This window comes from Heliangelus exortis, chromosome 17 (assembly GCF_036169615.1).
Source record: "Heliangelus exortis chromosome 17, bHelExo1.hap1, whole genome shotgun sequence".
Lineage (NCBI taxonomy): Eukaryota > Metazoa > Chordata > Aves > Apodiformes > Trochilidae > Heliangelus > Heliangelus exortis.
The window spans coordinates 5,126,221-5,152,799 of NC_092438.1; the positions used below are offsets into that span (position 1 = coordinate 5,126,221).

The following is a 26,579-nucleotide window of genomic DNA, read 5'->3' on the forward strand; positions in this document are numbered from 1 at the left end:
GAAGACAACCGTAGACTGAATTTCACTCTCTTTTCTGATGTTATTTAGTGGGCATTACAGCTCACCCTAGTGGACAAAGCCTACAACCTCTGCAACCAGGTGCATAAGACACAACACCCTCTTATCAGCCAAGCCTATTTTATATTCAACTTTCTAAATAAGATCTTGTGTACACGTCTTCAAACACCAACTGCATATTCAGATCACCAGTACTCCTAACACCAGACACAGACTGTGCCTGTGTAACTTGGATGAAGACTCTGTGGCTTTCTGGCAAGCTCTGAAAGCACTGAACTATAAGAAACTTGAACTATGGAAAACTAAGGCAAGAACATTTATATTAAGAATTTATTTGCAATATAAAAAAAGAATACATTCCTTCTATTAAATCAAGGCATAAATTACTTTTCTGTAACTAAACATGTACTTCATTTTTATTCCACTCATAGATAGTACTGTCTTCTTGAAAATGGCGTTGATCACAGTATTCCTGAATTCCTGCAAAAACAGGGAAAAAGTAATATAAATCATATTTCATTTGCACATCAAGAGTTGCCTGTTGCTGCATCACTCTGTCCACTTTTGGTGAACATCTCATGAGTTAGGTCTTTATGTCAGTGAAAATGGCTTGAAGAATATTTTTAAGCTGCACATCACTGCCTTTTCAGGTAAGTCTTTGTAGGGTACTTTTGAGTGCAATTACAATCAGACGTGGAGGCAATTATCAGCCAGCTGTGATGAGTGGCCCTCAACAGGCTGTTCCAGAATCTTAGAACCTGTTTGTGACAGCAAGGACACACATACGTTCTCAAAAGTAATGACAGAAGCCAAGCATTGAAACCAGTTGTCAGGTAGAATTTAGCTGTAACTCAAAAAAAGTCTGTTATACCTGATGCCCAGAATAAGTGAACACAGTATGTGCACCTCTCATAGCTGCTGTGCACTTTCACTCTTTTTATTCTGGCAGAGTAACATGATTCTGTTTAGCACCTTTATATATTGCCTAAGTGCTCAGAACTCAGAGGATTTGTGTGCATAGTGGTTTTCAGACTTACTTTGAATGATATTCCTGTAAGATGATGTAGCTGGAGACTCAGGTGCTTCAGACAGGAAAGACTGGCCCTTGTCACAGCTTTTGCCTTCAAGGACAGGGAAAAACGTGAAAATGAAGCAATGGAAAAAGATGGACTTCATTTTACCCTTCATCCCGCTACCAGTTAAACCCTTCCAAAGAGCCATTTGTGCCCATTTCTTTTAAGAAGTCCTTTACATCAGTATTATAACTAGAACTGTAGCTTACAGGCTTACAAACAAATACTAATTAGCAGAAATCTTCAGTCATTATTTTGGAAGTGCTAACCTGTTACTTGATATCATTAAATCAAGTATGAATTGGTAATAGTCAGTGGGCACAGAACCAAGGTTTCTCACTATCCACCAACAGAATTAAGGTGGTGCCAGTAACAGTAAAGTTAAAGCACTGGTTTTATTGCTTAATGTGTACAAGATATTATTCTTCCTAGTGGTTACAATTTTATTCAGTCTGCACTTAAATGTGATTACACCAAAGAGAAAGATGTGGTGGACATTGAAAATTATTATACAGCTAAAAGGATGCATAATCCAACCTTAATTGAGACTAAATTTCAGGCTAAGGCAATTATCTGAGCACTTTCTGCTTTTCACACCATGCCACGTCACAGTTTTGCTAACTTTTAACTCAAAAAAAAAAAAAAAAAAAGTTGACATTTACCTAAGAGACAAAATGTTTAATATTCTAATTTATCAGTGTCCAAGTCAGGGTTTTTCAGTAATACCATCTGTATAGGGGGGAAAAACTTGTTTTAAATGTAGTGCAATAGAGAAACTTTACCTATTTGGGGATCTAGAGGCACTTTACCCAAAAGAGAAACATTTAAATTCTGGCACATCTTCTCTGCACCTCCAGTAGTAGGGGGAAAGATCTGAGATTCATTCTGGGATGACATTAAAATTAAGAGTTAAAATACTGCAGTTCTGAGAAGACGACATTTTTTTTAGCAATGTTCTATATGCAAACAATGTCAAGAACAGAAACCACTGTGAGATACAGACAGCCTTACCTTACACTTTGGACATATAAAGCCACTCATATTTTCCACAACACCTATGATTGGCAGTTTCACTTTATGGCAGAAGTTGATCTCCTTTCGAACATCCTGCAGTGATATTTCCTACAAATATTAGGAAACACTGCTATTTTGACATCAATGTTTTGATGCTGAACCCATTAAATTACATCCTGAAGAGTAATTTTACAGAAATTTCATAACAAATTATTACTCCTCTCTTTGTATTTTGAAGAACATAAACCTGTGTTATGTGCTCTAGCAACAGTTCTATGAGTAGCAAAAGAACAGGTACAGCAGTTCTAACTTAATGAATGCAGCTGTTTTGAAACCTGAGTTGACTCTAGTAAAGATTCAGCCATATTTAAGTCTTATCTTGTATATTAATCTCTATTTCTTTAAATGTAAGTTTTCCAGGTTTTCAGTTCACAGGAAGACTGCTGGCATTCTCAACAGAGCAAACAAGGACAAGAACCACCATGCCTATGCTTTTTACCTCTTTTCAAATTAACTTTCAAGTAGCTTATCATTCCCTCAGATGTTTTGCATATATGCCTGACCTCACTAAGTTCTCCTGTTCCCTTGCCCTTCCCTTGCCATTTATCTGATATTGCCCTCAGCATTTCACTTCCTTTACATTTCATTCTTTCAGCTGCTGTGGAAATACCAGGTGTCTTTTGCTAGTTTAATCTCCTGGTCCTTTCCAAACGAGGCTTTAAAACCTACATTTGAATTTGATGTATTTTGAGTTTCAGCTCTCCAGGGTCTGATTTTATTTCATTCAAAGATGCACATCACAAAGTTGCCTACTGGAGGCAAGAGGCTACTTCACGTGGTGTTAAGCAATGCACATCTCATCACTTAAAAACTAAATTCCTCCCAGACTTCTGATCATTAAGCCACTGCAAGTAAATGGCAAATCCACCATAATGTGAACTCAAATCATGAAGAAGGGAGTGAAATACTGCCACAGACTGTCCTTCCCTTCACTGTGCAGATGACAGGTTTTGATTGTGAACCACTCAGTGGTTTAGTGACAATGCAGATCCTCTGCTGCACTGAGGAACCCTCCTAACTCATCAGCCAGATGCAGGCTGAAAACAAGAAAGTGAACTCCTTGAGACTCTGTACCAACAATTTTTGAGACTATAAAGCCAAGACAATCTAAACCAAGAATTGGCTTTAACTGTCATGAGGCTTCTATCAGTGGAAATTAAGTTCTCATACCTGTGGGGTAGTGATTATAACAGCACCATCTATGTGTGCTGCACTGAGATACTGCACAATAGATAAGTGTTCATCTGATGTCCCTGGAGGTGTATCTACAATCAGGTAATCAATTTCACCCCAGTCAACATCACGAAGAAATTGTTTGATTAACCCTAAAAGAAAGAATAAAAAAGATAGAACAAAGTCTCCCCTTTATTTAAAGCTTTAGGGCCTACTTTAAATTTTATGGTCTAGTTATGCAGATTCTCCTGACTTGTCAACTTGAGTACTGAAACGCTCATTTTGCCAAGCTTTAAATAAAACCCCACTACTAACCTTCTAACTTCACAAAATTATGATGTTCAAATAAAGAAAGTATGTAACTAATCACTCATTTTTTCTAGTAGCTTACAATACTATATTTATGTTATTAATTAAATAAGCTCATGATACCTACCATTTTTTTTTGGTCCCCTCCAGATGACAGCATCATCAGGACTACTGAGCAAGAACCCCACAGACATTACACCCAAGTTTTCTTCAACATACTAAAAGAGAAATAAAGAAACTCAGTAGAACATACAGAGGAGTAGAAAGAACAAACAGCTCCAAACCCAAATGCTATAGAAGCAGTAGGTTGAGGATGAGGGGAGATACTAAGAAAACAGAGGCAGAGAACCTCATGCTTTTATTAAAGGCCACTGAAAACTACATTTTTGTGCAATACTCACCAGCTATATTTACAGACTAGAAAAAAATCTAGTAGTAAGCTTTACAATGTTTATGGAATCAGTGGAGAGAGAACAGAGATAGAAGCAGCTTTCCTTCTCAACATCGAGCTATTTTCTTAACATCATATATACTGAACTTCAGACAACCAACACTCCTGCAAAACCTTCCCTGCATTTTCTGAAGATTAATAAGGTATTTTCTTGGTTGTAAGATATAAAGTATCTGTCATATCATACTGCACAATTGCATGATAACCGAAAGTAACAAAATGAAGTAATGAAACTACTCCAGACATGTAACTAATATTATTATGATTATGTTAAAAGAAATTTAACAGTGATATATATAGTCTATATATCCAAAGTGTCTCTGGACACATACATCATTACGTAAAATCTAGATATTTGTGTCATAAGAAAAAGAACTAACAGAAGCACCTTCTGTTCCTCCCTCACTTTGCACTTTAGAAGACAGTGCCCAACCCAAACAAAACAAACACATTTTCTGAAAGTTAACAGCAACTTACCACTGGAGACCATCCAGATCCACTCTGATGAACCTGAAAACCAAAGTGACCCTTAAAGTTACATTAGAAATAAACACAGACATTACATAAAACCTGAACCTAAGTCAAACCTGGGTAAACAATTACCCTGCCTAGAGGTATAATACTGCTCTATTGGAGTGAATAATAACAGTTCAACACTTTTGCAAGAAATGTACCAATGTTTTCGTATATTATATACAAAATATTGCAGGGCTGATAAAGGGAATGGTGTTAATGTTACTTAAGCTTTAGGTAATCACAACTGTAGAGCTGATATGCACCAAAAGCTGGTTTGCAGAACTGGGCATCCTGTAAGCATACAACTCCTTTACAAACTAAGCTGTGTTGAACTTTCCCATCTCACTTTCTGTATTTCATTGTCACACACATTTCCCAATAAACAGGCCGTTCAGAAGCTTAAAGTCTACAAAATGCTGAGATGCCACTGAGCAATTAAGTAGAAATCCCTTAAATAGGTTTGAACCTTCACTTACCTGTTCCCCTTCTAGACCCATCATTTTGGGTATTGATGGCCCACATATGTCTATGTCCAGCAGAGCAACCTGGAAAACAAACGGACCAAGCCACCCCGCTGAAAACAAAAGTGCAGAGAGCTGCTTCCCAAGCCTAAATCACACAACGAGAAAACTAACGTTACACAGGAAACAAATCCAAAGGCCAAATAGGAAGGGGAAAGCGGTGCGAGGAGTTCTACTCCGTTGGGTTACATCGGGTGCGCCATGGGGCCAGGGACACCCCCACCCCGGTGATGGCCCCGGGACCCTCCCGGTTTCACCCGCGCATCCCACCTGCTTGGCTTCATCCGCCGCCAGCCCGTGAGCCAGGATGGCGCTGAAGGTGCTCTTCCCCACGCCGCCCTTCCCGGACAGCACCAACACCGTGTGCTTCACCAAACGCAGCCGCTCCCGCAGCTCCGCTGCCTCCGCTGCGAGGACACACGGGACGAGTCAGCCGCGGCCAGGTCCCGAGCCCCGGGACCCGGGACCCAAGCCCGGCCTTTCCCCCGAAAAAGCCCCCGCCCACCTCAGGGCCTTCCTCACCCGGGTCCGGGCCGGCGGCGCCGCCAGCGCAGAGGCTCTGGTTGGGACATCCCTGGCAGGCGGCGGCCCTGCCCGCTTGGGCGCTGCTGGTCCCTGGGCACTCTGCAATGGACAAGAACGAGAGCTGCAGCAGGAGCGCCGTCCGCGTCCCGACCGACCGCCCGCACCGCTGCGCCCCTCACCCTCGGGCCGCGTCCCGGCCGCCGCCTCAGCCATGGCCTCGGAGCCGAAGAGGCGGAGCCAGGACGGGCAGCCAGGCGCATGCGCCCAACATGCCCGCGGCCGCCAGGGGGCACCGCGCAGCAGAGCGCGGCGGGAGGAGGCGACCCGGAGCCGGTGCGGCCCAGGGCTCGGGCTGGGCGAGCAGCGCTCCCGTCACCCGTGAGCACGTCCCGGGGGAAGGGTCCAGCGGATCAGAGGCAAACACGGCGTTACAAACCTCTGGGTGTCAACCGAGACGCCTGCGTGACCTGGAGCAGCCCCTGGTTCACCCAGACCTCTGCTTTTTTGTTATTAATAAATAGGCTATTGCCCGTTTTCCATTTCAAGTATATTTACCTCCGGTAAATGCTCTTTACCCCTTGATACTTGCACAACCTCTGTTCTTATTGCTCTGTAATTATCTTCTATGGGAAACTAATGAAAAAAAAAAAGTTACATAAAAGTGGAACCAAATGTTTAAGCAAATTTGAATGTTTGGGTGGGAGGAACTGGCCAGGTAAGAAGTTTCCAAGAAATTTGTACCATACCTTTCCTATGAAAAATTTGGATCTGTTTTAGACCGGAGCTCAGTACAGCACGTTAGGCCTGTGCTTCCTTTCAAACATATGGATTAGATTCACCGATGTCAGCAGGACTTGCCACATTTCAAAGTGTTCAAATATTTTTCTTTTAGGGCCAACAGATCATTTCCTGTTCCCGAGGTTATATAGAATACTCCCCACAAAAAGCCTTCTTCCTCTGAGCCAGCAAGGGCTCTTTGTGCAGGGGTATCTGGGAAAAAAAACCCAGGCTTTGTAGTGTTTGAGTCAGGCCAAACTCAGCAATGAACTCTGCCAGCAATCTTGCAGTCTCTCATGCTCAGGAATAACTTTAGCCTCCTGGGCAGCTGCTGAGAGTTAGTGCCACCAGTTATTGCAAGAGGAAAGGTGGTGGTTTTTTGTTTTGTTTTGTTTGTTTGTGAGCATCTGCAGTATCAATATTGTCCTGTTTATACACCCCAATCTGGTGCCTGCAATCTGTGTGGCTGCACTGCCTATACCTCACCTCCCTACAGTTAGCACTTCTATTTGTATATATTTTAACCATCATGAGAAGATAAATAAAACTTGCAATGACAACTTACTTGAAATCGTCTCTACTTTCTTTTGGTTGGGATGCAATGTCACACTAGTTTTTTGAAACAAGATATGCTGTAGTGTCATGCATATTTAGACACTTCCATTTCATTTCCTCAGATTGAAAAAAAGATTAATAATCTATTTGAGATAGCTGTATATATGGAGAAGAAGAAATTATTGCAATTGTCTTGCATCCAACTTAGAAGAAATCTGTGTTGACTTAAGGACTCTTAAGATAGTGAAATACAGCGACTAATTACAAATAATTATTTATTTTCAAAAGTTCTTGGCACAGAAGATGGCTCACAATGCAATTTTGCAGAACTGGATTTTGTAAACAATTTTTTGGTCAGACAGGCCAGAAGGCTGAAGGAAAAAAATATAAAAGTTATCTGAGAAGTTACTCAACATTTTAAACTTGAAGAAAATAATTATCAGAGGAAGGTCTCTCTCATATTTTATATTTTTTATCAAAGACGAATGCAGTTGAAGGGAAAAGCAAAGTCCAAGAGAGTTATACGTTCTGGGTTTTTTTGTCCATTTGGACCAAACCATCTGCAGAGATCACTAGACAATTGTAAGAGAAGAGTTCCATAGACTGTGTTTGGGTTCAGAAGGCTTGTTTCCACTGCTGCACTTCCCTGCAGCCACTTACTGACATATATATATATGTATATATGTATATATGAACTACTCTGAAGTAAAACTTTTATTTCATTTCACTCCAGCTAAGCTCACTGAGAGTAAACCTATGGACGCATCAGTCAGCCTTTGGCAAATCCATCTGCTGTGTAACCAATAGTGTCACATTGTGCCTAAGTCTCCAGGTGCCAAGAGGCATGGCACAGCTCTGCAGGGCAAAGCACTTCTCCTTCAAGGGAAAAACATGCCCAAGGACAGGAGGTACCAATGGAGCCCCCCTGGAACTCTGGAACCCGGGTGGGTTCCAGTCTGCTGGCAGGATGGAACAGCCCTAGAGCTCTGTGACATCTCCACTGTGTCACACGGCTGCACAGCTCCAAGAAGGGTGGCAGAGGCCCTGGAGCTGCTCAGAGCAGCTGTGGCTGCTGGTCAGCCCGAAGGTGTCTGCCTGATCCTGGCGCAGGATGGAGTTCCTGGGGACCACGCAGGTATCCAGTTACTGTGGCAGAAAGAAGAACTGCCTGTTCCCGGATCTCGTCCCCAGCACCACCACCCATGACACCTATCAGTCCTATTACCTACCAGGCTACCGTCACCTCTGCTCCTGGAAGCCCAGTCTGCTTCGCAAAGTTGTTTCTGTCCCTTCCAGCCCTGAGAAACAACTGAGCTGCAGCGGGCGGCCGCTCACGGTGCTGCCCGAGCTGCGTTCTGCCCTGCACGCCCGCTACAGCACGCGTGACTGGCACCATGCAAACATGGTTCAGCTAAAAGGCTCCGAGACCTCCAGGTACTGTGCTGGGAGAATGAACGCTGATTCGATGAGACTGATGCAAGATAAGGATCAACTGACTCACCAGATGCAAGAAGACAGTAAAAGAAACCTGAAAGAGAGGATGGGCAACATTGATTTCTGGAGATCTGAGCTCACCTATGAGCTTGAGTGTCTGCTGAAAGAGACCCAAGCCTTGGAAACGGCAAAGAAGCGGCTTGAGTGTGCTATAGAAGAATTGCAAGAGCCACTGAGGGTAGGTTTGATGTGGCTAGGTAGTTCATGACTGTACTGCAGAATGGATAAAGAATATGGCTTTATCTCTGTTGAGTACTAGTAGGACTTTTATTGTTATCAAGACAGATCTTGATGAAACATGACACATTCCCACAACACAGGAATCTATCCAGACATTTCTATGCCCTCTTTTCTTTCCTTTCTCCTTGAGGCTCCAGGAGGCTGAGCCTTCCTCAGGCACTGGCCAGTCAGCCTGGTACACTATAGGAGAGCAAATTTAGGCCCTGTAAGCTGCAATGGTCTTACCTAGCTCTGAATTTTCTGCTATTGCTTAGTGAAAATAATATTTTCACCAGTCCTTCTGTATAACACCACATTTAGCTTAAAATGTAACTTGTGTTACATTTTGAAGTTCTCCATAATCTAAAAGGCAAATGAATTGCAACAAAAAAAGCCAGACTACTGTAAGAGTCAACGAATGATGCCAGCAAAAACTCAAAACTGTGCAAAGCTAGACTCAAAATTCTCTTGTAACCATCTGGAATACTGCTGACAGAAGCTAGACCTGCCATGTTTCTAGGAAAATACAAATAGAAAACCAAAATTCAGTATTCAGCAATGACTTTTTTAGTTGTCTGTATCTGTAATGATTCAGAGTGGCAAGCTGAGGATGCTTTCTATTCAGGGGACGTTTTATGCTGAAAGGCTTTGTCCCAGCTAATGTTATTTCATTTATTAGTATAGTTGAGTGGATGAGACATTAAGAGTAAAGCCAACCAACTGGGGCAGGTTAACTGAATTCCCTACTCAGTGACTTTATTTAAGCAGTCACTCTCTTGAAACTTCCAACTTTGGCACTGGGTAAGGGAGGGTGAGGAGAGATGAGATTAAAAGTGTTTGCTATGGATGAGTGTAGAACAACACAGGTCTTGTTGCACACATTTTATGGCAAAGCTTGGCCATGCCGAGATGTAGGCCTGGCTGCAGATTAATAAGCAGGTGGTCAGACAGCAGCTGTGGGGGCAGCTAATCCTTAAAAGTATGTGTTAACAGGTAAGTAGGAATGGGCCACCACAATGGATCAGTTGAATGCAATGAAACCATCTCTTCAATTCCACCCCAAATAGATGGTCATGACTTGACATGTCAGCTCAGTGGCCCCTTCAGCAAGGTTCAAGGTTTCACTCTATAATGCAGTACTGAGCCTATTACAAATGTTCTTTGGTTTGTTTGCAGATAGCCCTAGAGTGCTTGTACCACCGTGAGAACAGGAAGGGTATAGACTTAGTTCATGATGATGTGGAAAAGAATCTCATAAAGGTAAGAACAGACTTAGTAGTTTATGTTTCAACTAAAATCCAACTAAATATTTATCAGGGTAAAAGCATTGCAATAATTTCTTTCTTTCATTCTTTTGGAAGACTGAGGGGGTGGAGAGGGAAGAAAAATTTGGTGAAACTACATATATTGGGTTAATGTTTTGTTCATAATTCCTGGAGTAAAAGAAACAGCCTAGCACCTTTGTAGGGTCTTGACCAGTTCTGTTTTCTCTGATCTTGTATAACAAAGTGGAAACATTTCTCAAGATTATTTTCTGGGGAAATGGTTACAACATATATAATGCAGAATAAAAAGGGTAAATTCACTAAAACTAATGAAATTTGATGAAAGCACTGACTGTATATTTTCCACTGTAGGAAGTTGATGTACTGAAGGACTGTCAAGATATATTGTCTAAACTTGCAGAGAAAATCACCCAACAGTTGGGGTAAGGCTTTACATATTAATCCTGTTTTGAAGATAGGAAAGCTGAATTCAGAGTTTGTTAGTATCTAATGACCAACTGAACAAAGCAGAGGAAAAAGCAGAGCCTGTAAGATCTCATGGCCCTTCACTTCTAATTCTTACCAATGAAAAATTTGCATGTTAAACTGCAGAAGAACAGTACTTGCTATTTGAAGATGACTGTGACTTAATTTTTAAAGTCATGTTTAATCTGAAATCCTTCATTAAAATTAGGAACACCAAAATTATAGCTTAGTTGTCCCAATGCTGCTAGATAGAACACTGGAGTGAAGTTCATAGTTGTAGGTTTTTTAATTACATTCAAAGGAAATTTGGTATAGACAAAGAAAACATGAATCTAAGCACAACATAAGGTAAGAGATGAGTTATGGAATCAAAATAAATTATTCTTATGTAGATTTATATATGGTTTTGTTATGGGAGGCTTTGGAATGTATTTTCTTTCTGTGAGAGTACACAAATATCCTAGTAAATGCAAATTATATTTAAGTCTCTCACTTTATGTAGAATTAAGTATGTAAAACATATGTAATACAGTGTTCTGTTAAGTACACAACTGACAAATTTTATAAGTCATGTTCATGTGACAGGACATGATTTTCAAAAGAAAATATTCAGGTACTCAAACACATGGAAGATATAATTGTACAGTTCTTGATAATTACATTATAGGAGAAAAAGTAAGTAGATTTTATAAAGGATTGCTGTTATTAATGGCACTTAAGACTCATATGAGTTAGGTTAGATGCATTTTCACAATTCATCCCACCATTGTAATAAATGTGGTATACAATCAGATAAAAGCTAAGTTCATATTTGGTGACATGAATTGTGCCAAGCTCTTCAGACTGGCCTTTCTGGTTAGCTTTGATCAAGTTCTTTTACCACATCAGGCAGACCAATAGTAATGCCAATTGACAAGCACATTGCAGAAATAGCAATATTTACAAAACATGTCACTATGTCTGCTGTCTTCCTGATGCACTGAAAAGTGAGACTTGATTCTTCCTATATCTGTGTTATTCTAATTCTAGCCCAAGGTCTGCTGGGCCTTTCCCCCCTGAAGAGCAGAAATATTTAAACAAATTTTCTGGTGACTTAAATTTGAAGTGTGCTAAGTGAATCTGTTTCCCAAATCAGGAGAGTTGGGAAACAACAGCTCTGACCTGTGCTTCTTTCTCACAGCTGTGCTGGCACAAAGGTTATCACTGAAAACCTCCTCCCTTTTTCTCTGAGCCTTTCTTTCCTGTTGTTTTCACCCTTTTCAGTGTCTGTCATCAAAATGACAAACATTATTAAATGCACTGAGTTTAAGACAATTCTTTGGGGAATACTCCCTAGAGGCTAGAAGAGATGAACGGCACAGCAGCTCCCTCTAGTTAAATTACAGCACCAAGTGTTGTCAGAGCACCTGTAAATGCCAACAAGCTATAAAATGAAGCACTGTAGGAAGCTAATGAAAGCAAATAGCCATTTAGCACAACAGCATTAAAGGTAATTTCCCTTCACAGCATCAACAGAGATGCCCAGCATGCCCTGGAGCAGGATCTTTCCGACAAAAACTCAGCCCATTTTATTGATGAGCAGTGCTTTAACCTGAAAAACTCATCAGACAGCATCAGATTTTACCATGGAATTGAAAAAGCAGATGGGACGTGAGTATGAGTAGCTATAGCAGCCTTCTCTTTCTGTGCTCCTGACAAGTTTTAGCCTCACCTTTGAGAAAGAAGTAGCTACAGAAAGAAGTAGCTTCTCTCACTGTGTAGCTCTTTTTTCCCTGGTGTGAAAACCTGTTATCCTCAGTTATTCCCTGACTCCTAAAAGCTGCCACTGCTGGAGGCCAGGCAGAACTGGCAGTCTGCTGCACCTCCAGCACTGATGTGCACTGAGCTGTGTTTTTCAGTGAGGAGGAGAGTTTATAGTTATGCTACAGCTGATGCCCTACCCTCAAACTCCTTTGGGCTGATGTCTCCCTCTGGTTTTGATTTCAACTCTTCTGTGGCCTTCAGTTTTCAAAACCACAACAAATCAATTCAAAATTCAGCTAAGGTGTGCAGTTAAGTGCAATGTGGTAAACAGCATGCAAGTGGACACCAAGAACTAAATTACATTTTCTGGAAAAATAGCTGGAGTTATTTGGAAATTAGTTTACCAAGCTATACAGAGAGATGTATTAAACAGGATGATCAAAAAGATTTGGCACAGCTCCTTTAGTATTACAGATGGAACTAAACTGTTCTAATTGTATACAGTTTTAAAACTGTTTATTACCAGTGGCCTCACAAAGACCTGCATCAAATTCAAAAGCAACAGCAAAAGAAAATTACTTTGCAATAGAGGGCAGTGTTTTTGTGCTAATGACTTGTTAGTTTTTCTATAGCTCTTTGGCACAGCAGTATTAAAACAGTGAATGTACTTCACAATTTAAAATGATAACAGCTCTGTCTTGTTGGAGGAAAAAAAAATAATCAGTATTATTTGTTTACTCACATTCTGCATTTTGTTAAAATATCACCTCGTTCGCTACTGAAATGAGGGCATATCCAAAGGAAACTTGGCAGGCATTCTGCTGACTCTAGTAACACCACCTGCTTTTAGGATTAGCAATGAATAAAATTATTCTTGTCAGCCCTAGTAAAAAGCAGGTTCATGTGGGTAAATTTTAGAGCATTTTTCCTTTCTAACCAACCGTTACCCAGAGAGCATTTTTCACTGAGATTTTCCTGAAACCGTTTGGCAGACTGAGACATACCTGCATCACTCAGGAGCAGAGCAGGTGTCTTTTGCCTTAATAGTCAGATGGATAAGTTGCAGTCTGAAAAAGAAACATTAAAGAACAGATTAAGTACTAAGTATTTCAGATAGTCAAGATGGAAACCTACCTGGGAATTTAATTTTCTGATCAGAAAATGGATATAATTCATCAGACCACAGAGGGAAGAAAACCCAAAGCCAAATACCATATAGAAAGTACACAGTGATTTTCTGTATCAGTAGCTGTAAGCACTGCCAGCTCAGGTTTAGTATATTGATCTATTATGCCTTTTACTGTGGTATCTGGTTGGTTACCTGGAATGTTTTAGGGAAACTGTGTAAACAAATGTGTAGCACTAAGGAATTCCAAAACATTTAGCTGATTGGTACTTTAGTTTAGAGAGAGAGAGGAATACTCTGAAGAACTGGAAAAAAAAAAAAGCCACTGAGAAAACAAACACTGATAAAACTAACTTTTCCTTTTTGCATTCCTTAATATTTACTCTCAGGGTTCAGTTAAAATCTAGAGTTAATTTTGAAACTCAAAAAAACAGTGACCTATCCCTGCGTTTTCCTGCTATCATTCATGCTTATGATGATGAAGGCTACTAGGAGGTCTGACTTACATGCTTTATTATTTAAATCATACATATTTCATGAGGTAGGGCTGCTCTAAAAGCAGACCAGAGCTGTGCAACAATACTTTTCCTTTGTTTTCTTGCTCATTTTCCCTAAAGTAGATTGGACTGTCATGCTCTCCCGTGGCTGGTAACTCATTTTCATCAGGATAAGTGTTTAGGTCCACAAAAGTAGATGGTATTTCAATCTAATTCAATGATGTGCAAGATAGATCATGCTGAATAATGTAATAATCCATCAAAGCCATAAGCACGCTGAAACTTCACACAGAGAAATGAGATCTGTTGCCTGGACAGTATTTATTGATGCTTAAAAGTAGTTTTTCATACCTGATCCTGGAAAACTACTTTTAAGCATCAATAAACAAAAATTATGTTAGAAAAGATCATTTTTTAGACAGAAAAAAATAAACCTACTTACTTTGGAGTTGAAGCCAGGGTCAGTAAGACCTTCACTTAGCAGCTACAGTATTAAAGCAAGCCACAGAAACACTGTCAAAGCAAAATCTCTCCAAAAGTCTTTGCTTATTGCTACCAAATTTTTGGTTTATAGGGGAGAAAAGAAAGAAGTAGGTATGAAACCCATAGAATCACCTGATGTATGTGATTGCACAGTTATGGTAATTCAATGGAACTATCACTGAAAGAAAATAGCTCACCCAAGCTTTTATTTTCACTATTTCTCTCGTCTTAATTTTCTTACTAGTGTTTCAGTTCCTGCAACATGGGCTAAATTTAGTGACGACAACATCAGGTGCTCTCAGCATGCAAGGGCCAACTCTGTCAAGCTCCGAGATGATACCGAGGTTGCACTGGAGAGCACATCTGAGGAGATGTGGAATCAGTTCATCAGCACCAACTTGGCCTTTAATAAACGTCTTGCTGAAGTAGCTGATGTGAGGAACAAACTCCAAGCACAACTGGCCAAGGTAAGATTCACTGAGACTTGGCAGCTGCATATTATTATCTTGTTTGTACCCCAAAGGCATAGAAGTCTTTTCTAGAGTTTATCTCCTTCCTGAATAAGCACCTCCTCAGAAGATATACCTGTATTACCTTCCCTCATCTGCATCTGATTCACATATGGCCTGAGAAGAGCTTACTCAAAGACAGGCAGACCCAACAAGATGAGAAGGTTTTACAAGGAACCCTGCAACCTCTGTCCATAATCACACACTGATTATGTTAATTTGCAACTTACATATTTAAAGTGGGGAAAGGTATCTTAGATGATATTTTTTTCTGATACATTTCCTGATGGAGAAATAGTAAATTAATTAGATTTTTTTTTTTTTTTTTTTTTTACTTTTATCCAGTGAAATCACTTTGGAAGGGCCACCAATAGCAGCATGTTTATCTGTTTTAGAGGAAGGGGAAGCCTAAGTTTTTGCACTTTCATTAGCATCAGCAAGGGTAGAGCCCTAAATTAACCAAAATTTTCAAGTATTTATAGACAGAATGTCATTAGTCTACTTTTGACATCTAAGTTCCAAGTTGGTTGCTTTTTTGTTTGTTTACTTTTCCTGTGAACAGCTCTTCACAGGACTGCTGTTCAGGAGAAGGTTGTTAGGTTGATATTCTAGTTCAACAGCAGTTGATAACAGTTACGTTATCAAAGGCTCTGTACAAACAATCTACATCAATCCTTCCAGCACTTCCTCATCCTCTTAAGTGCCACCAATTTTGTATTTCTCATATAAACGACATGTAAAGAAATCCAGTGATGCATTATTATTATGTTTAGTTTTATTCTAGGATGTTGCCTTCCTTGATGTCTGGACAAGTCTGTTCTATACACCAAGAGACACATAGTGTATTTATGTGTTAAAGTACCCTTTTTTTCTTTCTATCAAGCATTGTACCAGGAATGTTGCCAAGACCTTCTCCATCAATGACATGATGTCTCCATCTCAGCTTACAAACTGTACAAATCTCAGAATAAGAAGTGCACAGCAGTCAAACAATTTTTATAAGTGTTTTTTTCTGTTTCTAGTACTGCTGGTGGACTTGTACCCCAGTTTCTAACATTTTCCTGCACCATTTACCTTAAGTTACTGAAATGCAATTGAATAATAGACTGAAAGCTTTCCTGCTGTAACTTGCTGGGTTTCTGTCATAGAATTGAACCTAGGTTCACACTATAAAGTGTTTCATTGTCTGCTCTATGTCTTTTCCTGCCTGCCACTTCTCTTGGGCAAGCTGGCTGGTAAGGCTGACAAGCCCAAGTCTACCAGAGTTCTGTGAATTTATTTGTATAGGGTAATAGTAAAAAAAGGATTAAATTTATTTTGTATAATTTTGGACAGGAAACTATCAAAACCAAAATGGAGATACTGTCTTTAATAACCTGTTTTAAAGTATGTTTAAAAATGTGTTCCTCTCCAGTTCACTGTAGAGCTTCTATGTAAAATTATTCCCTGACCACTTTTGCTTGATTTTCTTGTGTAGAACTAAGGTAATTTGTTTTAGTAAGTTACTCCATCTCTTAAACAAGTTACCATGTCAGAGTTTCCACATGATTTTCATAAATTTTAAATGTATTTAAAAGTTTAAGAAAAAACTTCTCATGTCTTAGCAGCTATTGAGTAGTTTATATGGTGGCTAAAGAATGAAATATATTTACACAAATTTCTTCTACTTCAAGGGATGAACCTACTTAATTTTGCAACTATCATAGAATGAAAGACAGAAAAACCTCAGTGGCAATGAAACCAGAAACTGCCCACCAGCCTCTGAAATAGTTTTCAAACGTCTTATCAGAGATGTTCTGAAAGGAGCCCTCCTGTGGCTGTTGAAAAAGATCACAGCCAGTTCCTCTGAACGGGAACATAAATACTAAATATGATGGGAGGTGCCCATGCAAGAAGTGTGTAGGAGAGGTGCAGAAATGTTGTGAGCTGCAGGAAGGAGTATACATGTAGCAGAGGGAGTACTTTCCCTGTGGCACTTGCCCCACACAAAAGCTTTCATCTCAGACCCCAAATTACCCTCACATAACTTTTAAAATATATTTTTGTTCATCAGGTTTTTTTTTCCCTTTCTCCTTTTATGATTTAAAATCTCAGTTATTTAGAGTTTTTCATGTCCATTGATGGTGGTTATACAGTTAATTTTATTTAATATTGAAACCTGTTTGAGACTGAAGTTTTCAGATGACTAATGAAGAGTGACTCAGAAGTGGTTGGGAAGGTGAGTGTTGGTTGGTGTAGGCAGCTAAAACTTGCCTGGAAAAACCTGTTTGAAGAAGGAAATAGTTATTTAAGCTAGGAATAGACTTCTGCCTACAAGCCAAGAGAAATTACAGATGAAAGCTGAGGTAATCACCTGAAGACAAAACGAGATTTCTCTCTCCTAAAATTGTTGCTTAATCTCATGAAATCACAAAGACTTGTGTAGATGACAGAGTACAAACTATGGGCAAGTAGAGAAACTATGTAGGAGAAGCCTGGCTCCTCAGCATGCCATGCAGCAATGCTCCACTTCATGGATTAGCCTAAGGGGAGCATGATATGGAAAAGGCTAGAGTTACCACTCAGACAGTCATCAGGATGTTGCCATGAATCCAAGTGTCTTTATGTGAAAAATAACAGAAATAACTTCTCATTCTGAGGCACACACAGCTGCTAAGTGGAAGGCAGCCTGTCGTGAATGGACATGAGGCTTTGCAGGCAGTGATAAAAGAGCTGCTTACCTGCCACAACATTGGTGTGAGAAGCTGCACTGGTTGCTACTCTTGCTGCTCTCAACCCTGCAATCCATCTGCACTCAGGCAGTTCATGTAGAGCTGACAGAGCAACCAGCATTTAGTTCAAGGCAGCAGTGCTCATATATATTTATAAATCTGACTCGTATGTATTTATAAAACTGCTCCTTGTTTTCAGAAAGAGCTGTTTTGCAGCAAACAGAGATGGCCATATGTAGTAGCTATTCTAGAAAAGAAGGGTTCTCAGCCTGCAAGGATCATGAGACAAATGCATTGCACTGACTCCAAAGTCAGAACAAATCTAGCTGACTGTGAAAGATTGGCATTCTATTCATGACTATGAAGAATCTCATTCCTGAAAAATTATATATAGCAGTTGCACGAGTCATAGCTGTTTCTCTTGGGCACCATTTCTCTTTCAAGAGACATCTTCTTTGTTAAATAGATGGATACCCTTCTTTCAGATAAGTTAGCCTGAGACAAAACAGAGTATGCAAAAAGGCCCAAGCTGCCGGGTTTCTTGTTATTTTTGACAAATTTAGCAAAAAAGTATTAATAGCATAGCATTTTATTTTGCTCTCCTAAACAGCAATGCACTCTTGAAAGCATGATACAGTGTAAAATGGAAAAACACAACAGAACTCTGAGGCTTATTATTGTTCTTTAATAGTTAAAAGTGCAACGAGGACGTATGCAAAGAGTTAAACATTTTCTTGTGTATAGTTATGGCTTCCTTTGCTATTTTGAAAATATTTTAGAACATCCAGGCCAAGTTAAATGATCTTATGTTTTTCTCCCCTTTTAATTTTTATAAAGCTGTTTTAAAATAAACATCTTGTCCATTTTTAGGACCAGTGGGAAAGTTAAACAGAAATTGCATATAAATATGAAATTGATTAGATTATTTACAAAGAGTAAATCAGTAAAACCTACATTTTGGAATTCAGTGGAAGGAGTATTTTTAGGATTGTAAATTGTTATACTGACCAAATGAAAGGCTCAGGGTCCCTGGATCCTCTGTTTGGATCTATGCTGAACAGATCAGTCTGTGAAAGGACACAAATTAAGCTTCCAGATGTATACTTAAAACAGTCTTTGTTTTAAAAGTATTTACATTTCGATACTTTCATTTGTTCTGTAAAAATGTCATTTTAAAACTTTTATAAAGAAAATGTTGGGGATTTTATAGGTATCCTTCAGCACACATAGCCCTGTTCCCATTGTTATGAAACTTTGTAAATATAAGCTTGCAATATTCCCAAATCTGGACCGGTCTTGCCACTCCTGATATGTTTGATGAATTGTGCAATACAGTGAGTGCTTTGAAGATATTTTCTCTGGCACAAATTAAACCACTACTTCCCTTTACTATCAAACTCAGTCATCCCATATAAATATACTCAAACACACAGAAGCTACTGCTCAGAATAATTCCAACTCTCCAGTTAGAGCATCTGAATAATAGTAAAATATTACTATCTGAATGCATTACCTGCTGGAGTCATACATTCCGTTGAGGAATGTGAGGTTTTTTCCTCTAGAACTGCTTTTCTTCTCAAGAGATTCTGGACTACTCCCCAGCACCATCTGGTTAAAAACAAAACAAAGCTTTGTAAGTCCTAGAACATCAACCTGTAATTAAGCTGCAAAAGAAACAAACAAATTCTGAAAACAACAAGTGCAAGGGACATGGTCATCCCTATGAAGAATTTCTCTACTCCATGACAGTAAAAACCATCAGGTCCAAATAAAACTTGAGATCTGGGTAATACTTGTAATCTAAAGACTGCAAGATATTGTAGTTTTACGTTGAAATAATGAGGTTATATAACCTAAAATTAATTATTAAATCAGTCACAATCACACTATTTATTCAATTAAGCGAAGTAACCTCAACAAATGTAACTTTAAAATTATTTGAGTGAAATATGGAAACATATATTTAAAAACCGAGAGGCAAAATATTAAAGAAAATTGAAAAGGAGAAGGCACAGGAATGCTCCTCCCACCATATTACCTGGCTGTTTTATACAGATGCTAAAAACTGAGCAACCCTCAGAAACAAAAAAGAAACCAGGATAGCTGTCAGACTGTAGCATTTGAAAAATGCTTACGTTGCACTTAAGACTACCATGATTATGTGAGGAAACGTGTGATTTCAGCAGCTCTTTATCTAACTGTATCCAGCCTATAAAAATCATGGCCTTATTGAAGTGAGAGAACAGCAGGCGAGCAGTTTTGTACAAGAGCTCAAGAATGCTGCAGCACAAAACTTTACTCATGCCCTGGAAGGGAAAGTTTCCGGGCAGGCAGCTGCCCAAGCCAGTGCCTCACCACACTCTCTGAGGAACATGCTGCTCAGCATTTGTTGTTTTTACTTCCCCCCTTTGGAGGTCATCCAGAAATGACGTGGGCTGGTGCAACACTATCTGGTGATCCTCCCCACCAATCCCTTCATGTATAGCAGATTATCTAAATAATTTTATCCAATGTCTGGCCAGAATAAGTAATTGAAAAGTGTTTGTACAAAGCTGCTGTGATGCGTTGGAGGTGGTTCTCCTCAGGCAATTTTGCTTTGTATGTCTTAAATGACAGTGTTCAAAACAAAAAAAAAATTAATACTTTGAGAACACACTATGAAACTAAACCACATCCACTTACACACAGCTAAGCAGAGCTTAAAGATGGATACGTACTTTCATGTTTGAATTTTGAGACCACAAGCACATCTAAACAATATTTTTCTTTAATGCTTGAATGAGGGGGTTGCTACTCAGTTACCTTGGGTGTGCTTAATGTGCTTTCAGACTACTCCTACTTTTATGAACAGTACACCAGAGCACCTGGGGAAGTTGTGAGGCACCAGAGTGTAGTTCCTGCACACTGTGCCCACAGAGTGCTATAAGGACTGGACATAAAACTGAGTTTCCAGTGACTTATAGATGAAAGCTCTTTTCATGACTAACAATCTACTGGATTCTCAACAAAGAGCAGCATTTTCTATTTAGACTTCAGAGCTTGCCCTTTCCAAACATTAATATTGTGTAAATGCTTTGAGTCACTTCTAGATAAAGGACTGCTATTGTCCTGTGGCAGTTATATGCCTTTCTTTATGGGGGATGTGCATACATGACTTAATATTCTAAAAAGAAAAGAGAGTGCAGTTTCCTGCTGCTGTGTCACTAAGGGAACATGTAGGTGTTTGCCATGTTTACGGTGGCCAATGAGCCCAGCCAGGCATAATCTGATACAACAGCACCAAAAGTGCTGTAAAGGAATGGAAACAAACCTCAGATTTTGATTACTGGCATTCATACACTTGAAATGTTACCACTAAATCTGAAGTAGATGGGTTTGTGGTCTGATGGTTTTACTTGCACTATGGCTATGCATGAAAACTGGGGATTCAGAAATGCATTCTTCTACTCAGTCTGCTGGCTGAGGTTAATGAGAATAGGATTCCCAATAAACAGGACAGTTTACACATGGGCAATCTGCTCAACGCTGTACTAGAATCAGCTTTTTCCTTCTGCATCTTAAAAAAAAAAAATAATTCAGCAGGGGACCTCTGAAAGCACTGTGTATTCTTTGCCTGGCAGCCCTGGTCTGTCCCCACAGGCTGAGGGTTTTGGTTGTCACTGGAGGTGAATGGTGGGAGCAAGGGGTAGGACTGACAGGCACCTAATCCCCAGCAGCCTACCTGGGAGCTGGACCTCACCTTTGTCATGTACAGAGGAACTCTTAGGAAGCTTATAAATACAAAGTCTTAACAACAGCACCAACTACTGAGATTCTGCTTCTAAGAAGCAGAAGACCCAAATCCCTGGTGTTTTCAGGGGAAAGGAAGGATGTATGTTTGATGTGTAATGAATAAATTTAATTAAGCCTCTCTCTCTCGGTTTTAATCTATAGAAATAACGATGTGAAATGAGTAGAATTATTAAAAAGATGTAACACAATGGATTTAACACTGCAGTCTTATCATAAGTAGTTCCTCTGCAAAACAAATAGCCACTAATGCACACTGGATTACCTGAATAACTATTTACCTAAAAAACAGCTAGCTTTTAATTATCATCTAATTAAAACGGAACCACTACAGAATAAAATTATAGGGAGAAATTTTCCACCATTAACTTTACTTTCTTCCGTACTGTGTTCCCTTCATAACAAACTGATTTTCCCCCCTGCAGTCTATAAGCAATAAAAGCTTCTTTTTGGGTGAAGATGCTGTGTGAGAACCAGCCTTGACCCAAAAGGGTTCAGTACAGTGTGGAGGCCTGGCTCCAATCAGTACAGTTATATTCATATGCTGCTGCTTCAGGGTCTAAGATGATTCATCTACTGGAAAATTGCATTGCTGTAAGGGTTCAACTGGCTTGGACTCCTAGCCAAGAAATGTTTGACATTACTCTGAGGGTTGTTGACACTGTAAAGATTTGGACTGAGATGCAGTTTCCTGGTATCCTTCATTCTTAGGGCTTTGTCTGTAGATAACTCTTTCAGCAGTTTTCAAACCACACTCATCATTAGCAAACCTGGCACAACTTAGTGTGTAGGGAAGATCTAAATAGAAGCATAATTTAAATCACATGATGCCATTTTTAATGGCTCTTGAAATTCAAATCGCATCGATTCCAGTAGATTGGCTGAGAAACTACATTGGTTCAATTGGTTCTCTTACATTTTAAAGATGTCTACAGGAACATCTTAAACAGGATCACCACATCAGCTGTAATGAACCCTGATAGATGAAAGCAATATAATAATCAATTAGCTGGGACATGTTATAATAATAGAAACATTTTCTCCCCTCTTTCTTTTTTAAGATGAAGCAAAACTGTTCCCTTCTAATTTCTCTCATTTTTTTTCATACAGATTTAAACACATAAGAAGTGCTTACAGGAGTCTTAGGGATAACATGATCCTGTAATAACATGCACAGCAACTAAAAGCTGTATTATATTAATTTCATGGGCCTTTCCTTTTTGGTGATGTTTCAATCCATATCTTCACCCTTTACAGAAAGGGAAGCCTTTCTTTAAGGGAAGTTATTCTTCCCCCTACAGTCCCCAGTGGAGTTTTTAAAACTTCAAGAATTTAGTTTCAGTATGAAAATGACTTGTGTTCAGATGTTCTTGCAGCAAATGTCCCTAAAATATTTGGAGCGTGAAACAATTTCAGAGGGGACATATTTTATAGCTTTTGAATTTTTATCAGGCAAAAGGAAATAAGAATGAAGATTTAAATGAAAATCACAGTTTGTTTGAATTTCGCCCTTGCAAAATGTTCATAGATCAAGGAGCAGATTTTTTTACTTAGGGAGAAAATTAGATTATGAAGCAAAATGGAAATAAGTCCCTGTAGAGCTAGATGCACTATGAAAATGGCTTAGTCACAAAAACACATGGAACTTTCCCCATCAAAAGTGTAGTGTTTCTCTTCTACTTGTAATGATTTTAGATTTTAATTTGCCTTCATATGGGCAAATATATAATTTGTTTATAATAGGAAAGAGAAGGTGCATCTCTTAGTGGAAGCTGTTCATGTGTTTTCCAGAAAAAACTTCACTAAATGCTTTCATGTGGTGCACTAGCATACAGCCTTCTCCTAGCTTCTTATATGAGATTTGATTACCACATGTCCTTTTAAAGAAATTGCAAGACCAAGCCAACTTTATAAAAATCCATCCAGTTGATTGAAGTCTCCCTTAAATTAAGAAAATTGACATGCTAGAATGGAAATAGTGCCAATGGAAGTGTTTAAAACCAAGGGTGAGTTCTGATTTTTGAAGCATGTAAGGCTTAAAAAAACAAACAAACAAACAAACAAAAAACCCAAAAAAAGCCCAACAAGCCCTGACATCACAACATTCTGCTTTTTTTCAGACACTTCAGGAAATCTTCCAGACAGAAGATACAATTGCCTTACTGGAGAGATCCATAAAGGCAAAGGAGTATCCCCTGAAAGTGGCTCAGACCCGCTTGGAGGGAAGAACTAAACGACCCAATATAGAACTTTGCCGTGATGCTCCTCAGTATCAGTAAGTAATGTGCAGGTTATTCTGTCCCAGCTTTCATCAGCCACTTAAGAACAGGAAACTTAATGACAACATGAATCAGTTTGATTCACTAGATGTAGTTTTATTAACAGAGAATTAGCATATCCTGTTCTTCTTCCTCCAACGATTATGAATTTTGGCCTTCCGCAGATTCCTAATACAGACCAGACTATGTTGGATGCTATGGCTGATCCAAATCATTGAATATTATGTTCATCATAGCTGCCATTAGAAATAGAAATTCTGACAGGCTATTTGGAACTTTGACACTTCTTTCTATCACAGTTTTTTGCTGAGCTCCCATCTCACATAAAATGTGCTTTCTTAGACCATCCTGATAAAGTCTAATTTGCTAATTCACTTCAATGATTCCTTGATTTCACATAATAGGCCAAGTGTATTATTCTCATGTAGTTCAATGCAAGGAAGAATTCAGCCAAATAGCTTAACTGTAATAGAGAAAGAAAGTATCAACTAAACCACTTATTTGTAACATGTAAATGTTATCTGAGTTTGCTGTTTATTTAAAAGGAAGTGATGATGTTGGCACTTGTTCTCTGTATGTGCTGCCAACTTTGTAGTTGAAAGCATTAGACTGAAAACAAATTAAGTCTAGTTTTTCTGTGCTGAAACAACTGGGACTATCCCAAAACAAGTTAAAGTGGGGTCTGGAAAAAATAATCTTTCTTATAGCCTATAGTCCACCGAGCAATAAATAAAACATAGGACAAAGTTGACAGTATTAAGAGAGTTTACCTATATGAGGTTTGCCACATCTCCATTGATAAGCCACTAGAAGTAGGGCTAAAACCAGCTCATGCTGTATCTTGATTTCAGAGCTCCACATTCAGTTGTTATTCTGGCAAGCTATTCTTGTTTGATCAACGTGCTTCTACGGCAAATCTAGATGGTTTAGCACATCCTGCTTCACAAGTTTAAGCTGTCATGAACACACAAACACTGGCCAGTAACATCCATCCCAAACATATTCTACAGGACCACATGCAAGTGCTCAGTGCAGCCATGCTAACCCCAGAGAGGCTGCACAAAAAAAAAAAAAAAAAAAAGGAAGCTACTAGTGAATAATAATTGAGATTTATATCGGTGCAGAATGGCTTAATCTACTGTGAAGCTCAGCACAAGCAAGAAATCATCAGTTCTTGTAGGCACTGTGGAGGATATTTGCCCAAGTAGGTTACATATTGATTCAGTCCAAGACATCTTTTCCAATCCTTCCTGGAAGTGTGACCTGTACCCTGTCAACACCAATGTGCTGAGGTACCGCTCATGTCATGTAAACAACCTGTTCCCCCTTCTGTTTTTTTCAGGCTTGTGACTGAAGTTTACACTATAGATGACACTTTACAGAGCCTAAAGCAACGTCTGCAAGAAGCCCATGATACTCTGCATATGCTGGTCCTCAACAAATCAAAGCTGGAACATGACATCTCTGTGAAGACAAACTCCTTCTTCATTGACAGGAAGTGCATGGACATGCGCAGAGTCTTCCCCAGCACCCCACGGCTCATTGGCTACACCTAAATACACCTTTGATATTCTAATGCATAATTATTTGCAAAGGTTGCAAATATTTCCTGAAGAAAGTAATTATTTATCTGTTTCTTCAAAAAAAAAAAAAAAAAAAAAAAAGAGCCCTATAGGAATAAACTAATGAAAATTAATATCATGCCTGTTTCCTTTGAGCAACCCTGTATTCTCAGCTGTAGCTGCTGGTAATTCAAATAGAATCATTAGACTTACTGAAACAGAATCAGACCACACTAAAATAACCAACTTCTGCAAGACATGCGAGATACTAGATAGAGAAAATGTTAGACTGAAATGGCATGCTGCTCAACAGAATTAGTACAATACAGGACTTAGCAGTGCCATCTGCATTTCAGACCTTGTCTGGAAAAGGCCACTTAAATGCTTACCCTATCCTTACACTCTCCCCCTCTCTAGCAACACTTGATTTGGTGTTTGGAATTAGAGGAATTTGAACAAACTTGATTTACAGAAGCTGAAGGGCAATTTCAGTGCAAACACCTCAGGAACACATGTAGACTGTTCATTGAGAAGTGATCTTCCCATCTCTACCTTTTTCTTTTAAATTTGATTTTTCATACAATTAAGTATGAAGAAAATTAATCTATTTTTGTAAGCTATTTGTGACTGATGTGATTTTTGCCTCTCTGAAAGGTCATAAGTATTTAAAATATGTACTATCATTAGATCTCAAAGGAGTTTGTGAGCAAAGATAGAAGCATTGCTCTGCTGTGACTAATGAGAAAGTTAAGACAAAGTGGGAACAGAACCAGTGTACAGGAACATGATGTGCTTCAAGTGCTCAGAAATTGGCCCTCAGTCTGTAAATCAAGACTGCTCAGCTTTCTGGCTCTCGGTGTGTGGTGGAGAGGATGGAATGGGCTTTCAGATCTGACTTTTCTGGATGACAATTGAAACTCAGTAACAGTGCAGTAATCTTAGTAAAGGATTTCAAGAAGAACTAGATTTAAGTAATGGTAAAGCAGTCTGTTTTGGAAACAGAGCAACGATGTTTTACTGTTGTTTGTGTTCTTTCCTGAATTTACTTACGTTCATTTATTTACAGAGTAACCAGCGAACTAGGTTACTGCTGAGCTGCTTCCTGCTACCTCAGGGTCCTCTCTACAGGGCACTTCTAGGAACACACAAAACACAGTTTACACAGGACCAAAGCCAATTCTAAAACACTGCTAGGTTTGAAAGCCTCCTGAATAAACTGGCACTGTTCCATATCCTTTGTTTTGTGTGGGTGGTGGCTTAATCACACCAACAAAAGTACCAGCGTTGGGCTGAGCAGGGCTGGCCCTTCCTGGGGAGTTCACCAGCAGCTTTCACTGAGCACGGCTGTGACTGCACTATTTTACACTCAGTTTCCTTCAATTAAAAAAGGAATAGCTCCTGCCTATTGTGTCGAACCATTTGCA

General features: G+C 39.3%; 2 protein-coding genes across 4 annotated transcripts; one reads left to right on the forward strand and one right to left on the reverse strand.

The window, feature by feature from the left end:
* Positions 1-330: 330 nt before the first annotated feature.
* On the reverse strand, positions 331-12,490 carry NUBP1 (NUBP iron-sulfur cluster assembly factor 1, cytosolic). 3 transcript variants are annotated; one of them, XM_071761207.1, is made up of 11 exons: positions 12,397-12,490; positions 5,658-5,759; positions 5,406-5,542; positions 5,091-5,223; positions 4,576-4,608; positions 3,775-3,865; positions 3,336-3,490; positions 2,103-2,213; positions 1,874-1,976; positions 1,056-1,139; positions 331-498 (listed from the first exon to the last, which is right to left on the reverse strand). In XM_071761207.1, exons 3-11 carry the CDS (start codon positions 5,417-5,419, stop codon positions 416-418), a joined length of 807 nt encoding a protein of 268 aa, XP_071617308.1. In that variant the 5' UTR covers positions 5,420-5,542; positions 5,658-5,759; positions 12,397-12,490; the 3' UTR covers positions 331-415. The 3 variants fall into 3 exon arrangements, with proteins under 3 accessions (XP_071617308.1, XP_071617306.1, XP_071617307.1); XM_071761205.1 differs by lacking the exon at positions 12,397-12,490 and adding an exon at positions 5,840-5,947 and having other exon boundaries at positions 5,091-5,159; XM_071761206.1 differs by lacking the exon at positions 12,397-12,490 and adding an exon at positions 5,840-5,876.
* TEKT5 (tektin 5) lies at positions 7,972-25,289 on the forward strand. The gene is made up of 7 exons (XM_071761204.1): positions 7,972-8,664; positions 9,882-9,965; positions 10,343-10,413; positions 11,963-12,106; positions 14,550-14,772; positions 23,435-23,589; positions 24,936-25,289. The coding sequence occupies exons 1-7, from the start codon at positions 8,104-8,106 to the stop codon at positions 25,147-25,149; spliced, it is 1,452 nt and encodes a 483-aa protein (XP_071617305.1). The 5' UTR covers positions 7,972-8,103; the 3' UTR covers positions 25,150-25,289.
* The last annotated feature ends 1,290 nt before the right edge of the window (positions 25,290-26,579 follow it).

Excerpts from the sequence above, each read along its gene's own strand:
- NUBP1 (XM_071761205.1), bottom strand. The coding sequence starts at position 5,873 with ATGGCTGAGGCGGCGGCCGGGACGCGGCCCGAGG. Across the intron at positions 5,543-5,657 it reads CGCCGCCGGCCCGGACCCGG|CGGAGGCAGCGGAGCTGCGG; the intron begins GTGAGGAAGGCC and ends GTGTCCTCGCAG. Across the intron at positions 499-1,055 it reads TTACAGGAATATCATTCAAA|GAATTCAGGAATACTGTGAT; the intron begins GTAAGTCTGAAA and ends CTGTTTTTGCAG.
- TEKT5 (XM_071761204.1), top strand. The coding sequence starts at position 8,104 with ATGGAGTTCCTGGGGACCACGCAGGTATCCAGTTACTGTGGCAGAAAG. Across the intron at positions 14,773-23,434 it reads TCCAAGCACAACTGGCCAAG|ACACTTCAGGAAATCTTCCA; the intron begins GTAAGATTCACT and ends GCTTTTTTTCAG. Across the intron at positions 23,590-24,935 it reads CGTGATGCTCCTCAGTATCA|GCTTGTGACTGAAGTTTACA; the intron begins GTAAGTAATGTG and ends TGTTTTTTTCAG.